At 36.6% G+C, this 14,801-nt stretch overlaps 1 protein-coding gene across 1 annotated transcript; it reads right to left on the reverse strand.

Annotated features, from left to right (window-relative positions):
- Window positions 1-1,519: 1,519 nt before the first annotated feature.
- LOC106061639 (uncharacterized) lies at window positions 1,520-9,399 on the reverse strand. The gene is made up of 4 exons (XM_013219821.2): window positions 8,319-9,399; window positions 5,714-5,913; window positions 3,659-3,761; window positions 1,520-2,438 (listed from the first exon to the last, which is right to left on the reverse strand). The coding sequence occupies exons 1-4, from the start codon at window positions 9,174-9,176 to the stop codon at window positions 2,244-2,246; spliced, it is 1,356 nt and encodes a 451-aa protein (XP_013075275.2). The 5' UTR covers window positions 9,177-9,399; the 3' UTR covers window positions 1,520-2,243.
- Window positions 9,400-14,801: the final 5,402 nt, after the last annotated feature.

Consider the following 14,801-nt stretch of genomic DNA (forward strand, 5'->3'; position numbering starts at 1 on the left):
CAAATCAATGTGAATGATCACCTCCTTAATGTTGTTGACCACTTGACCTACCTAGGCAGCACAGTGTCCAACGATGCGTCACTTTTCAGAAAAATAGACAACCGTCTCGCAAAGCCCAACCGCGCTTTTGGTCGTATGGCGGAATAGGCCTCTTCGCGTAGCAACAAAAAAATCAGTGTTTATAAAGCAGTAGTTCTCACCACATTTTTGTATGACTCTGTGAACTGGGTGCTCTATCGAAAGCATTAAAGGCTCATCGAATGCTTCCATCAAGGTGCCTTCGCTTCATGATGGGCATACGCTGGCAAGACTACATTACACATAACTATGTTCTTCTGGAGGCCGGTGTTGACAGTACAGATAACTATCCCGCATTGAAGACGACCGCATTCCAAAGGCGTTCTTCTTTGGCGAGCTTAAAAGTGGAAGGCGTAACAGAGGTGCCCCCCCCCCCCGTAAGCGCTATAAAAATCAACTCAGGCGCCATTTTGCACTCACTGGTATGAAGGAACATGGCTCGCAGTGGTTGGCCACTAAAAAAAGAGAGCTCTCACGAAGGGTGCGGGAGAAGCATTTGAGAAGCCACTATTAAAGACATGCGCAGAAGAGGAAAAGAAAACTAAAAATAGATGAAAGCGGACAATGGCTATGTCTACATGAGATGTAGGAATATATGTAGGTCGCAACTGAGTTTGCGCAGTCATATGAAACACAGCACTCATCCAAAGTCTTTGGAAACGAAGACATGGACAGTACATATATCAGCTCACTTTGTCAAACTGTCTGTCTGGTACAATGTTTGTACACGTTATTTCTGTCACATCCATTTTCAGATCAATTTGAAACTTTGCGCAGTTATGCATTGTACTAACAAAACAAGAATCAATTGGTAGGGCAGTACGGAAAAACCTTCTCCTAGATACCTTCCCCCCCCACCCCAGTGGTCCACAACTGAAATTGGACCAAAGCGCTCTGAACATGCTATAAGCATGAAAGTAGCGCTATATAAAATAATTTATTTTATTTTATTTATATATATATATTTGGAGCTATTTCCGTTATTTTGTTCTATGCACGTTTTCTCTCTCACTTCCCGTTGTTGAATCGAGTTTAAATTTCACATAATGATTTATAGTTGATGACAACATCTGAATCAATCATTAATTGTTTAGTATTGAAAAGACAGCTTATTCCTGCATTATTGAGATATATGACAATGAATTTGAGGTTCTTCACCCAAAATAAAACTTATTTTTAAACATTTTGCTTGTACTATATACACTCGAATCCATTTAATTGATTGTTTTGGCAATAACCTGCTGATTCGATTAACCAGATTCAACTGTAGTATAGGAGTTAATTAGACCGGTCTGAATCTGATTTTAACAATGAATGAAAAGAAGTAAGATTTATAAAATACTTTTAAAAAAAAAAAAAAAAAAAAAAAACTTAAAGTAGATGAAAATTGTCAATTATTTTAATACATCAGGTATTTAATTCTTAATAAATCTAGTTGAACAATAATGCGTGTGTGCACTTGGAAATATTTATTTTAAAACTTTGTATATCTCTCACTTTTTATGCTCATGCATGCTCTGTGTGCTATGACCTAATCACCAGTTGAGGAGGGGGGAGATAGTACATGGAAGAAGGATTCCGTGCTGCCTTTTCAAAAGCTACATGTTAGCCTCTGAGCTTTTCAACTACTTATAAAAATAGAATGTTGTTTTTAGTGAACATCCTGATTCTCTACGCAAGGCTTATCTCCTCTTAGCTTACTACATATTCTATGTGAAAACAATATCATAATTACGACTACTTGATTAAATAATTGATTAATTATTTGATTGATTCATGTCTTGTCATCAACAATGAATAATTTTGCAAAGTTTCAACTTGATCCCAGAATCGGAAACAGGAGAAATAACATGTAAGGTTTCCATTCAGACAGAAGCAATAAATTGGGATAAGTTTTGTAAACAAAAAATCTTAGTTGTACAGTATTATACATAATATAGATAGACTTAACTCTATTCAAGTCGATACTTTTTTTATTATAAACTCCGTCGGTAGAGTACCAATAGTGTATGTAATGAATTTATCAAAAATGTTAATTATTATTTATATTTATATGTATCCAATTACTCTGAGCATTCGAAGTTACATTGGCCAACTTGTCATAAATTTTTTCCAATCATGCACATGCAAACTATATGATAAAATGAGATCACGCCTTCGGTCTACTATTGAGACGCTCCCTTTAGGCCAGACGGTCCTTCCATGGGGTCCTCAAGTCGAGATGTGTTGTCTACAGAGTTTTTGTCTGTGCAGACCTTTTTGTTAGGTGGACTCTTGTTATTGAGATGTGACTGACGTCTTTCTGTGACTATCTTGTCGACTGTTCTGGCGGTCCTACTAGAGCGGTAGGCCGCTGTAATCTGAGAAAAAAAAGAAACAAACAAGGCTACAAGGACAGTTTGTGTGGAGACACAAACTTAAAATCGGCCCCGGAAGTGGTCCACCCAGGCAGGTAAAAAAGGCAGGTTTCAATAATTTCAGAAAGAACATCAGAATGAAATGCTATAAAAGACAAATGACAGAGAAGAAAGAAGGTTGACTGATCTTGTGTGATGCCCCAGAGGTCTCATCTATACTGTGTTAAAAAAAAAATTAGCCGTTGCATCAGAACTTTGAATGATCTAAAATATTATGATGTCGGATTTTCACTATCCTTTCTAGTTTACGAGATCTAAACGGGACGGACGGACAGACATACCACACAAAACTAATAGCGTCTTTTCCCCTCTCGAGAGCCTCTAAAAAGAAAGCTATTTTGAGACAGTTTACATGCTGAGCCAGGTCTTACGATCTGGACCGACAGCAATAAATCTGTGCAATTAGAAATATTTTTACCAATTGTTTTTGTTTAGCGCTATTTCATGCTTTTAGCTTTCTCAATGCGCTATGATCTTTTCACTTATATGGACACAAGTTGAGAAAATAGGTAAGGGAGAAAGAAAGGGGTATCTGGTGAATTTTTTAGTAATGACTTTTTTAAAAGCTCATGGCTCACACCTCCTCAAGCCAACACACTAACCACTCTGCTAGTGAGGGTATATATGAAAATAGAATATTGTATGCTTATATATTGTTTATTTGAAACTTACTTTAAAGCGCCGACCTATAAAGTGGACTAATTTATCATATATCACCACTTCAGCCAAGTACAATTTTTTTCCCTTAATCTTGATATTAAACAAAATAAATAATTACCAATAGTTAATGAACTAATTTAAAAAAAAAATGATTCTTGTGTTGTCGGATACAAGAAATAATTGTGCTAAATTTCAGCTTGAACTGAGATTGGGTGTGAGAGAAAAAACGAGTACAAACTTTTTACCAGACAGAGTTGATATAAGCTTTGTAAAATGTCACTGAAAATTATGATGGTACCACCCTCACATCCTGCTAGAACCAGCAGACATCGCGGCATTCAGAGAAAGTCTTTACATTACTGGCAAAGTCTGAAATCCAGAATGCCTACGGTAGGCAAAGTAGAATGACAGAAGGCCATATCCTCCTTTGTCTCAAAGCGTCAGACATTCTATTTCGTATTTTTGCCCGCAAAAAAAAAAAAAAAAAGCAAAAAAAAAATTACCTTAACTTTGATTAGGCGTGGACAGTCTCTGACTAACATGAGCAAGGACTGATCAATGAATTCTTCGATGTTAAACTTGAGCTTAAAACTCTCTAGCCGTTCCCTGGACAAACACATTCAAGTTACATAACGTTTCTCTATAAACACTGGATACATTGATAAACATAATTAAGGTACGAACTCGGAGTCCATAATAAAGAGATCCGTGTAATGAAAAAAAAAAAAAAATAAAATAAATAAACAATCAAATACTTCTGTAATGACACTATAATTACTATAACAAGACGCGTAGAAGTTGGGGGTTTAATCGGGTATTCCCGTAGTGACGCGACAATTAAAAAGTGAGAACGGAAATAGAAGAGAATTAATGGACATGAGGACTAAGGAGACCGACGTACACTGAGCCCTTGTTAGGAAATACATTGTTATTCAAGTTCATATCTGGATTTATTCAATATATAATTGTTTTCTTGTTCTGTTGACTGTTGCTATTCAAGAACTCGCGAATAATATCTACATTCAACTTGAAAATTGATCCACATCAACCATCAACACTTCACAAATGTCTGCCTAAAATTGCTGTACTCAGCTTGTAGGCTACTGGAATATCGCTCTCGTCTTAACTCTATTAGACTTTAACTGCCTCGCACTGACTTGACCCACGGCCGTCTCGAAAACACATTTCTTTTTTAGATCATTCCATAATCATATCACCGTTGATGGGTACTGGGTAGTGTTTACATCAGTCATTTGTCCCATGTGTCAGCTCAAGACCATTCGGCCTCAACAATGACCTAAATAGTTACTGACGCATGTTGTAAATAGACCAATTTTAATTTTAAGATGATTATATTGTGAAAAATTATAACGGTCTAACCCGAGTTCCTTAAATATAAACTGTCATATATCTAGGAAAACTCGTTAGAGCCGTTTTCGAAATCCAGGTCTATCAAGGTTCAACCCATTAATTATACAAACTAATAAGAAACAAGGTTACACGTTACAAAGACAGTTTGTGTGGGAACACAAACTCAAAATTGGCCCCCCCAAGTGGTCCATCCAGGCAGGAAAAAAAGGCAGGTTTCAATGATTTCAGAAGAATATCGGTATTAAATTCTATCCGAAGTGGTCCACCCAAGCAGGTAAAAAGGGAGGTTTCAATATTTTCAGAAAGAATATCATAATGAAATTCTATCAAAGGCAAATGACAGAGAAGAATGGAGAAAAAAGGTTGAAAGATCATGTATGGTGCCCCAAAGTTCCAGCAGACCAAGGAATAGGTGAAAGAGAATGTGAAGTTAGATGTGAACCTGGCCTAACTGATGTCTTACAATGATTGTCTAATTGCTCTGATTGTTTTGTAATGGGTCAATCGATTATTCAAAGCCTCAAGAAAAAAACATTTTAAAAAAATCCTTCAGAGCTCTGCTGAATTGTGTGTGTTTGAGTTTGTAATCTGAAAAACTACTTATTAATTCTTTTAAATTATGTCCAACTTATTTGCATACTAAATAGATTTTATTCTCTTAAAAAAAAAGTAAACATTTTTGTTTGTGTAATTGTAGTACTTAGTATGACAGAACTTACATAACTTAGCAATATAATTATTACAAAATTTTTTTTTATTTTTTTTTATCTATGTTTTTTTTTTTTTTTTTTTTTTTTTTTTTTTAAATCAAAAATCTAAATCTATTTGCATAAATGTGTTAATAAAATGGTCAATGTGTATCTCCCTTACTAAAGAGCCTTCGTGTTTTGTTACTAATAATAGTGATTAGTTGTAAAAATTGTGTATTTTTATAAAACAAATGCTTGCATAATTGATTTAAAAAATTAGATTTTTCGCTTTCAGAAAAGAAAAAGTAGCCGTTGCATCAGAACTTTGAATGGTCTAAAATATCATGATGTCCGATTTTCATTTTCTCTTCTAGTTTCTAAGATCTAAAGGAGACGGACGGAGAGCCAGACGGACAGACATGCCACACAAAGCTAATAGCGTCTTTTCCCCATTCGGAGGCCGCTAAAAAAAAAGTAAATTTAATAAATTCATCTTACCCGTAATATTTTGTTACATGATCCAACACGATCTCCATCTGATATGCAGGCCTTGGAAGAGGACCAAACGAATGACTAATCTGTAATTTTAGTCTGCGCACAGGAAGTGTCGAATCCAAAATGGCAGGAATTAACTCAGACGGTTTGGAACTCCAACTCTCTATCTTGAATTCAACTTCCATATCGGGACATGCTTTAGTCTGCAGGAGTTAACAAGATTAATTTTGCAAATACTTTTTTGAAAACCTCGCTTATAGTGTAAAAAGTAAATTCCCCCTTTCAGATATTGCGATCTGTAGGACAGAAGATGTCAGGTGTCTAACGGTTAATGAGCTGGTTGTCATGTGACCTGCACAACGACCATCCCCAACAAAACTCAGGTACCCATTAGAGTTGGGTGGACTCAGGGGCGCCGTAAGCATCTCGAAATTCAAAATCCCTGTCTACAACGAGATTCGAACCCAGGACCAGGGCTGGCCTTAGGTAATCGTAGGCCCTAGGCAAAGTGAATTTAGTGGCCCTAAATTAAAAAAGCAAATAATATTAACAATAATGATAATAATGATAAACACCGAAAAAATACAATTACACAATTTATTTTAAAAAATAACAAGGAATGTCTCACATTAGTAGTCAAACACGTAGATTTAAACATTAGTCAATAAACCTTGAGTCCTAGTAGAGTAGAACGTCGCTAGCTAACATACGTAGTTCTCTGCTGGAGTTGATACAAGTTTAGTAATGTTTTGCTCCTATGAGAGGCCCCCACCAATCGGATGCCCTAGGCGGCTGCCTAGTTTGCCTATGCTTAATGCCGGCCATGCCTCTAGACCCCAGGTTCGGAAGTGTGTACTAATATTCCTCCTAGTGAAAATAAATTTGACTTATCACTTGAAATCAAATACTGTAAGGTAGGGCACGGTTCAAAAGGTCGGGATGAAGAACAGGGGAGGTAAATGAAGCTAAGTCAGTTTGAAATGTTTGTCGTCAGATCACGTAAAGCAATGCATCTTCCAATAGGCCCAATATGGCCGCTCAGAGGCCTAAAAATAAAATGAAATGACGCCTCGTAATTAAATTATTTCATTTTTGTCAGAGGCCCCCTAAATGGGCGAAGCCGCTATTAGTTAAGTGTGGCCAGTTTGTCTTTTAGTGGGTCCCATTATGATCGAAAAAAAAAAAGAAAATATATTTAAAATTCGTTTTCATATATTATATCTAGTAAAGTTCTGGATCAACGGCTACTTTTCTATTTCTTAAAGTGAACTGTTTTATCTTTACAATTTACTATTCAAGCAAATATTTCATTAAAAAAAAAAACATTTCTATAACCATTCACTTACAGTAGTAAAAAGCAGGGGAGACTATTTATTAAGGGAGGAGGATTTCACTGAATATTTCTAAAAATATTTATGAAAACTTTTTTTTCCCAACAATAAATTTATAAAAATATTTAATTATTAAATTAAGTGGTTTCTGTTATAACAGCTACCTATATTTAAAAAAAAATAATGTTTAAACTTTTGTTTTAAAAAGAAAGAATGCATATATATATATATATATAAGTTGAATATAATGTTTGACAACGAAGTCAAAAACAAAATATATATATATCTATACACAAACACACAGCCGTAACTCATCCGGTATATGTATATATATGCATATATATATATATAAAAAAATTATGCACCACAGTCCCTTGGCATGCACACAGACACAACATCCTACTAGCAGTTATTTATAACAGACTACATCGAATTCGGAACAACCAGAACGAATTGTCTGCTACTGCTTTCTTGCGAACACTCCATTGGCTTCGTGTGACAGCGACAATTGTCTACAAGGTAGACACACTTTGTCATCAGTGTATCTAGAATAAAGAATATGCCCATGTACCTTAGCGAACTGATCACTCCATATGTCCCTCAGATAGCGTTGCGCTCTGAACCCAACGCTTCTAGTGGTGCCAAGTGTCTCCCTCAAAAGCTACGGTCTGCGGGCTTTTTCAGTGCACGGAGTAAGGTTTAGAACTCACCCCCCCCCTCCCATTGATCTCAAACAGACAACATGCTACACAACATTCAAGAAGAACATAAAAGACTTATCTGTTGAAAACTTTTTTAGATTGGTTTATCATTTTAACTCTCGTGTTTATGTTTGTAATGTTATCACAGCGCATTGAGCCGACATTAATCTGTTACAGGGCTCGATAAAGTATAGCTACTGGAGAGTTCTAATTGATTTCTAGACCAACTACTTCAGTGTAAACCCGCTAAGAATGCTGAAAGTTTTGGAAAAGCTGATATTGTTTCAATGTATTGTGTAAGCTGGAACAGGCATACTTGTAATGGTAGCAGAGTTAAGCTATTAATATTGCGAGAGACGTCGGGACCCACATACACAACAGACCTGAGTAACATGGGGAGATGTTACTAAAGCAGCGAAAGGTTCTCGGCTTTGTCGAAAAAAACACCTTTGTCTTAAGTTCTATTTATAGTCATTTTTCTCACAAGAGTTATTACAACAGCAACAAAATAATACAGAGAGAGAGAGAGGGATTTGTATGGGTAGATTGATAGATGCCTTATACTTATATGCTTACCAGGTATATCCAGCTGTCGTGTATTACGGGGGCTGTATACGAAAAATGTAATTTCACCCACAGAGAGAGATACGCGAGCTCTCCCCTTCTGGCCCGAGCAAGGGAGATAACAAGTTCATCGGTCAAGTAGGAAAGGTTGATAGATAACTTGGTTAACTTTGTCAATGACGTCAATGACGATGAAAACCAATCCTGGTCAATATGTACCAGTCTACGATCGAAAAAATATTCATTAATGTTTAATGTTTCTAGAGTGTTTCTCGACGTTTGAAAGACTGTGTCCAGAACTGTGTGACCATCGACGGCTGGCCAGCAGGCTTTCGGCATCTCAAAGACCTTCAAACGTTGCCTGGCGAACATTTGAGCCAATGTACTGCTTACATTTTTAAGCGCTGGCGTTCTGGTGAATCCCAATCCTAGATTTGAAACTTTAAACGAGGTTATTGCTTGTGCTTTTAAACCATTGAGAAACAGACTGAATCGATGGGCCATTTTCTGGCAAATGTACAAGCATGGATGTCGGCACTTAATTGACAGTGTCTGCATATGGGGCCCGAAATGTTGTACACAAAACAGCAGGTCCGCTTTCTTCTTTGGGGTGATGGGCAGAGTGCAATTAAAAACGTATGTCTGGCTACGCCAGAGACGTGAACTTTTCAAGATTAAAGACTTCCAGGTTGAGCACACAGACATGGCCTGTAGACGATCATTTCTAAGCAGGAAGCTAAAAATATGTTCAAGTATTTCCAGCGGAAGACACGAGATAGATGCTTCATCACCTGCCTGCATATCAGCAGCTTTCTTCTCATTGGTTGTTGGTTGGGTCACATGGGAGGATCTTCTTCTTTTACGTTCCATATTTCTATTCACCTTCAATTTACTATATACGCTACACGCCCATGGCAGTCATAGGATTAAAATAATAGTATACTTAGTTGTACAAATGTTAATGAGCAGTAGCCTAAAAGAGACGCTCAGCTCGAACAGATCAACACCAACACTTTAGTGAGATGTACACAAGTCATCCATGTTGACGACAACTAGATGGCTGCGTGTCTTACGTCTACACAAAGAAAAAATAAAGTTTACAAAGTTTCTACAGTGTTGACACGGTGCGCAAAATGTATCTAGATAGGTGCATACACTTGTCTATCGACTGTCTATTGTTTTTACCATTCCATCCATAAAGATACAGTGTTCACTGTATACATGCCTACAGTTATCGATACATTATGAAACTTAACATCATGATTTAGAGGACAGGTAGACCTAGAATTGGACGTCCAATATATGATATACAATTTGTGGGCCGAGTGTATAAAAAGCCTGGGCTGATTTTTTGACACCCAGTCCCAGTAAAATGTGTTAGATTAAATTAGTGTTACACTGTAGAGTCGGTAAAAAAGATTTTTTTAAACCCAACGCTCAGAGGGCGCCTTTTATAAGAGAATATTGTTAAGCCTTTAACTATTTAATATTTAAGACTAAGACTAAGATTGCTTTATTGATCCTTACGGAAATTTGTTGTGATTACAAGGACTCTTTTCTCATATAAAAACATTACAACAGAAACATACACATAAATAGAACAGACACAACATAACAAGTTCATTCAGCGACTACACACTGGTCCTTGGTCCTTTACATGTTTCCTGATCAACGAGAGGCGTTGATATAGACTGACCGAGTGAGGTACGAACGAGTTTTTTATCGCTCTGTTCTTGTTTTGATTGACCGTAGGTCAGAAGCCAATCATAGTTGCATCCATGCGGTCCTTTCGATGGCTCTACAGGCACATTTGGTTACCGGCCAACCGGGCATTAGCCCGAATGCCTATATAACCAGTCCGCTCCTGGTCACAACCTTATTAAATGGTCGAGCCCCAAAGTGCAAAGTATTTCTTTGTTTGACACCCTATCTCTAGAACAGGCTCCTAAAATCCAAGACACTGTTTAAATTGATGCATGGAACGGTAGAGGTCGAAGCACAATCTCTGGCTCTATATACTTGGTTCACACCATAGACTATATATATACAGGACTGCCAACACTAAGGGTAACTAAGCATAAGTTTCGTTCAACTCCAAAATGTGAGTCGAGGTACTTCCGGTATAAACTTATTTTACGACATTCACGATGTTTGAATGATGATGCCAGCTTGGATAATACATATTTTTTCTCTATTCATCACATTTGACAATTTCTTTTTACATTGTATACTATTAATATGAGTTACATAAAAGATTAATGAAAGAGTCAATACAGTTTTGAGAGTGTCATTTATTACCTAGATACCTTATAATGGTTGATAGAAGTTAAGTCTGTGAATGAGTCAGTCTAAAAAAAAATAACAATATTGAGTCCCGAGCCTACACACTGAAATCTTTACCAACTTATATTTACATCTAGATTATATACCTATTTTTTTAAATTTATTTATAGTTTTTTTTAAGATAGCATGGCTATAAACTATATCTATATATAGGCTACGACCATACACACTACTATAATTTGTTTTTGAAAAGAAGTACTTAATGGGTTTTTGATTATATATATATAAACCAGTTAGAACACTATCTATGTAAATGCTCTTTTTTTAAGTTGATAAACAGATTTTGTTCTTATAAAAATCTGGCTATGTCTATAGCACTGTTACCAAAATTATGACTAAGAAATAATTTGAACCTAGTGTTTATCTTTAGTGATGGTTTCTTTATATAGTAAACTAATTCACCGGAAGTCATTCTACTAACACTAACTTGCAACCAAGGACGCCTCGGTGTACGGGACTTATTTAATTGAATAATATAGGCGTGGTGCGCACAGTTGGCAGTCCTGTATATATATAGTCTATGGTTCACACCAAACAGTAGTAAAATCAGGTCAGAAGCCAATCTTTCAGTTTCCTTTGACTTTGTCAATTCATAAGATCTCTAAAACTATTTAACCGCTCACGATCTGGGGACTCAATGTTTTGAGGCTTTTCAATTAATAATAATAATAAGGCTTGTCTTCGAGTCCGAAGATTAATGAGGAATGCAGTATTTCCCGTGGCAACGCAGCCCCAGCAGTGACCTACATATTTTGCCACATCCATAGCAAGCATAACCATTGTCCGCCTGTGGTTGATTAAGATTTTCCTTTCGTCGTCTGCGCCTCTCCTCGGCAGCGGATTTTCTTTTGGTCTCAAATGTATATCCTGCGGCCTTTGTGAGTGACCTCCAGCTGACTCGTTCTGAGGCCGCATGCAACCAGGTACTCTCTTCTATGTCAGCTAATTAATATCAATGTTCACAATCTCACAAGACTCGCTAGTGGGCCAGACTAACATCAGAAAGAAATAACATACTGCAACATATCTCTTTACAAATGCATCAATGAGAAACACAGGTCCTTCTGTATTGTATTTGGACAGATGACATGACGATTGACGCCAAAAAAAAAATTTAAAAAAAAAATGTGAAAACACAAACACCTAAATAAAGCAACTGCGTAACGTAGTTAATCTCAGGTGTCCAGCTGTCCGACACCAATGGCTATGTAGGCATCAACACTGATCTGCAACGTCGCAGCATGTGGATAGTGCAGACCAATAGCTCGTTGCCACTTCGTACAGACGTGTTCAGCCCTTCTATGGCGTATGGTCTCGAGCTGTCACAAGCCTGTTAGATGCTCGCTTTTTATATGAAGGGCCAGCCCTAACTATTTCGGGGATCTATGCGAAACGGATTGCACGTGCCCAGTATTGGTAGGAGTAAGTGAGAATTAAGATTTTGTATTACAAAATAAATTTGTCTTTACATTTTATTCATTCTTTACTAAGTACAAAATAATGTCAAATTTACTTGCCATCTATAGAGTAGATCCTTTTCTGTGAAAAATGAAAGTTAAAAAAAGAACTAAGTCCTTGCCATCTATAGAGTAGATCCTTTTCTGTGGCCAACAGTTCACGAAAGTGTCATGTGGCCAGCACAATGACCAAGGCTAATACTTTTCCCTAACTACTGTCAGGTACCCATCACTGGCGGATCGAGGGAGGCGGTAGGGCCGATCGCGCCCCACTGGGCATACCCTCCCCCCCACCCATCGGAGGGGTGGGGGTGGGGTGGAGGACGAATTTTAGTAAAGAAATGACACAATTTGTATAAGAATTTATTCCTTATGTTAATAATATATACTAATTATTTATTTTTCAACCTATTTTTAGATTATTTCACACACCCCTCTAGTATGTACGCCGATTTGGTGGGATGGGGAGGTGGCGATGGCATCAATCCCGCCCCCCCCAACCAAATAAACTTTCGAATGGGGGGGGGGGTCAATTTATTTGTAGAAATCACAACTTGTTATCAGAATCAATTAAATATCTATAAAATTAAAACTTGTTATTGATATTTTCACCTATCTTTTATTTTGTCGTTTCCCGGTTAGCCGATTGGATGGGGTGGGGTGGGGGGGGGGGCAAATACATCTACAAACCTTCCCACTTAAACCCTTTGAAAGGGGGAGGGGGGGGCTCTACTTGTATTTAGAAATCATAGTTTGTGATCAAAATTAGTTGAATTTCTATAAATTTTTTATATTATATCGTTACACTTCTGATCTTAAAAAAAAATTGTTGTACATGGTGGAAGGGATGATACATGCAATCGCCTTACGCCCATCGAACAAACAAAAACTTTTTCCTTTTGTATTTAGTTAAGAAATTTAAAATTTATTAAAATAAATGCAAATAATACTTTTTTTTCTTCTAAATTGTTATAATGATTAGCTTAAAAATCATATTAGTAAGTATATGAAATTTGCACTATTTATTATGAAATAAAATTTATTTTGAAATAAAATGCAAAATTTTCTTATTAAAAGACATACTACGAAAATTAAAAACCCAAAGGTCATTCCTTCAAAGGTAGATAACTGTTGGAAAATAAGTCATCTTTTTTTTTAATTTACAAAAGTTTTACTATATTTAGAATTTTGAAAGGTCAAATAGAGTGTCAGCAATAAATACTCTTACTTTTTACTAATGATGTTTTAAAACATATGAATTGCTTTAAAGTTCAGTATTTTGAAGCAATATTCGCAAAAAAAAAAATGAGTTTAAAAAATAGTAGATCTAACTATTATAAGAAAATTTAATACAAAGTAAGTATAAAAAATAATTTTGATTATTTTAAGTAAGTGTGCTGCGTAGCACTTGCGTTAAGTATAGGCTTTCCACACGAAATGTAGAGCAATCGAATCCCCATTGAGATGTTCAATTTTTTTATTTGATAAATGATGTACTGAACTATGATAAACTTAAAATGCTATTTTTTCTATTATTTCTTTAAAATTACTTTTCAAAATCAGCAGCTATCATAAGTTATCTACCTTTGAAGGAATGACCTAGTCACACTAGTGCTATTAGAGCATGGAATGGGTTGCCTGAGCTAGCCAGGAAAACCAGTGACTTGGCTGAATTTAAGTCATTGGTTAATAAGCATGACTAAATGCATGACGCGTAGGACGTAATCATCTTCTTTTTTTGAAGTAACGTCTGTATTATATAAGATAAGATAAGAAATCTAGAAAAAAGATCGGTCCATTGTTTGACGACGATCATTTAGTTTTTCTTGGTCATTTTACCTTTGTACCATCAATAAGGATTATTTTGACAGTGAGTCACATGTCTAACAAAATGACCGACTCAGGTCAAAGTTCGTCTCGTTACAGTATTGAGGAGTTCCTTCTTGTTTTCTTGTTGGCCAGACCACAGTGTTGACTTACCTATTGGTTTTCTTGTTGGCCAGACCACAGTGTTGACTTACCTATTGGTTTTCTTGTTGGCCAGACCACAGTGTTGACTTACCTATTGGTTTTCTTGTTGGCCAGACCACAGTGTTGACTTACCTATTGGTTTTCTTGTTGGCCAGACCACAGTGTTGACTTACCTATTGGTTTTCTTGTTGGCCAGACCACAGTGTTGACTTACCTATTGGTTTTCTTGTTGGCCAGACCACAGTATTGACTTACCTATTGGTTTTCTTGTTGGCCAGACCACAGTGTTGACTTACCTATTGGTTTTCTTGTTGGCCAGACCACAGTGTTGACTTACCTATTGGTTTTCTTGTTGGCCAGACCACAGTGTTGACTTACCTATTGGTTTTCTTGTTGGCCAGACCACAGTATTGACTTACCTATTGGTTTTCTTGTTGGCCAGACCACAGTGTTGACTTACCTATTGGTTTTCTTGTTGGCCAGACCACAGTGTTGACTTACCTATTTGTTTTCTTGTTTGCCAGACCACAGTGTTGACTTACCTATTTGTTTTCTTTCCTGAACGACAACTTAGCAATCTTAAAGTCTCCATTGGATACATGGACATGTAAGTATCGCCTACAAGGTGGAAACATTTTATCATCACTGCATACCTAATAATGAAAATTTCTTGTCCCATAAAAAATTGACCACTCGACAATGTCTTCAGGGCTCACAAAGACCT

Source organism: Biomphalaria glabrata, chromosome 11 (assembly GCF_947242115.1).
Source record: "Biomphalaria glabrata chromosome 11, xgBioGlab47.1, whole genome shotgun sequence".
NCBI lineage: Eukaryota > Metazoa > Mollusca > Gastropoda > Planorbidae > Biomphalaria > Biomphalaria glabrata.

Excerpts from the sequence above, each read along its gene's own strand:
- LOC106061639 (XM_013219821.2), bottom strand. The coding sequence starts at position 9,176 with ATGGAACGTAAAAGAAGAAGATCCTCCCATGTGACCCAACCAACAACC. Across the intron at positions 3,762-5,713 it reads CATGTAACAAAATATTACGG|GGAACGGCTAGAGAGTTTTA; the intron begins GTAAGATGAATT and ends GTGTTTGTCCAG. Across the intron at positions 2,439-3,658 it reads CACGCCTAATCAAAGTTAAG|ATTACAGCGGCCTACCGCTC; the intron begins GTAATTTTTTTT and ends TTTTTTTCTCAG.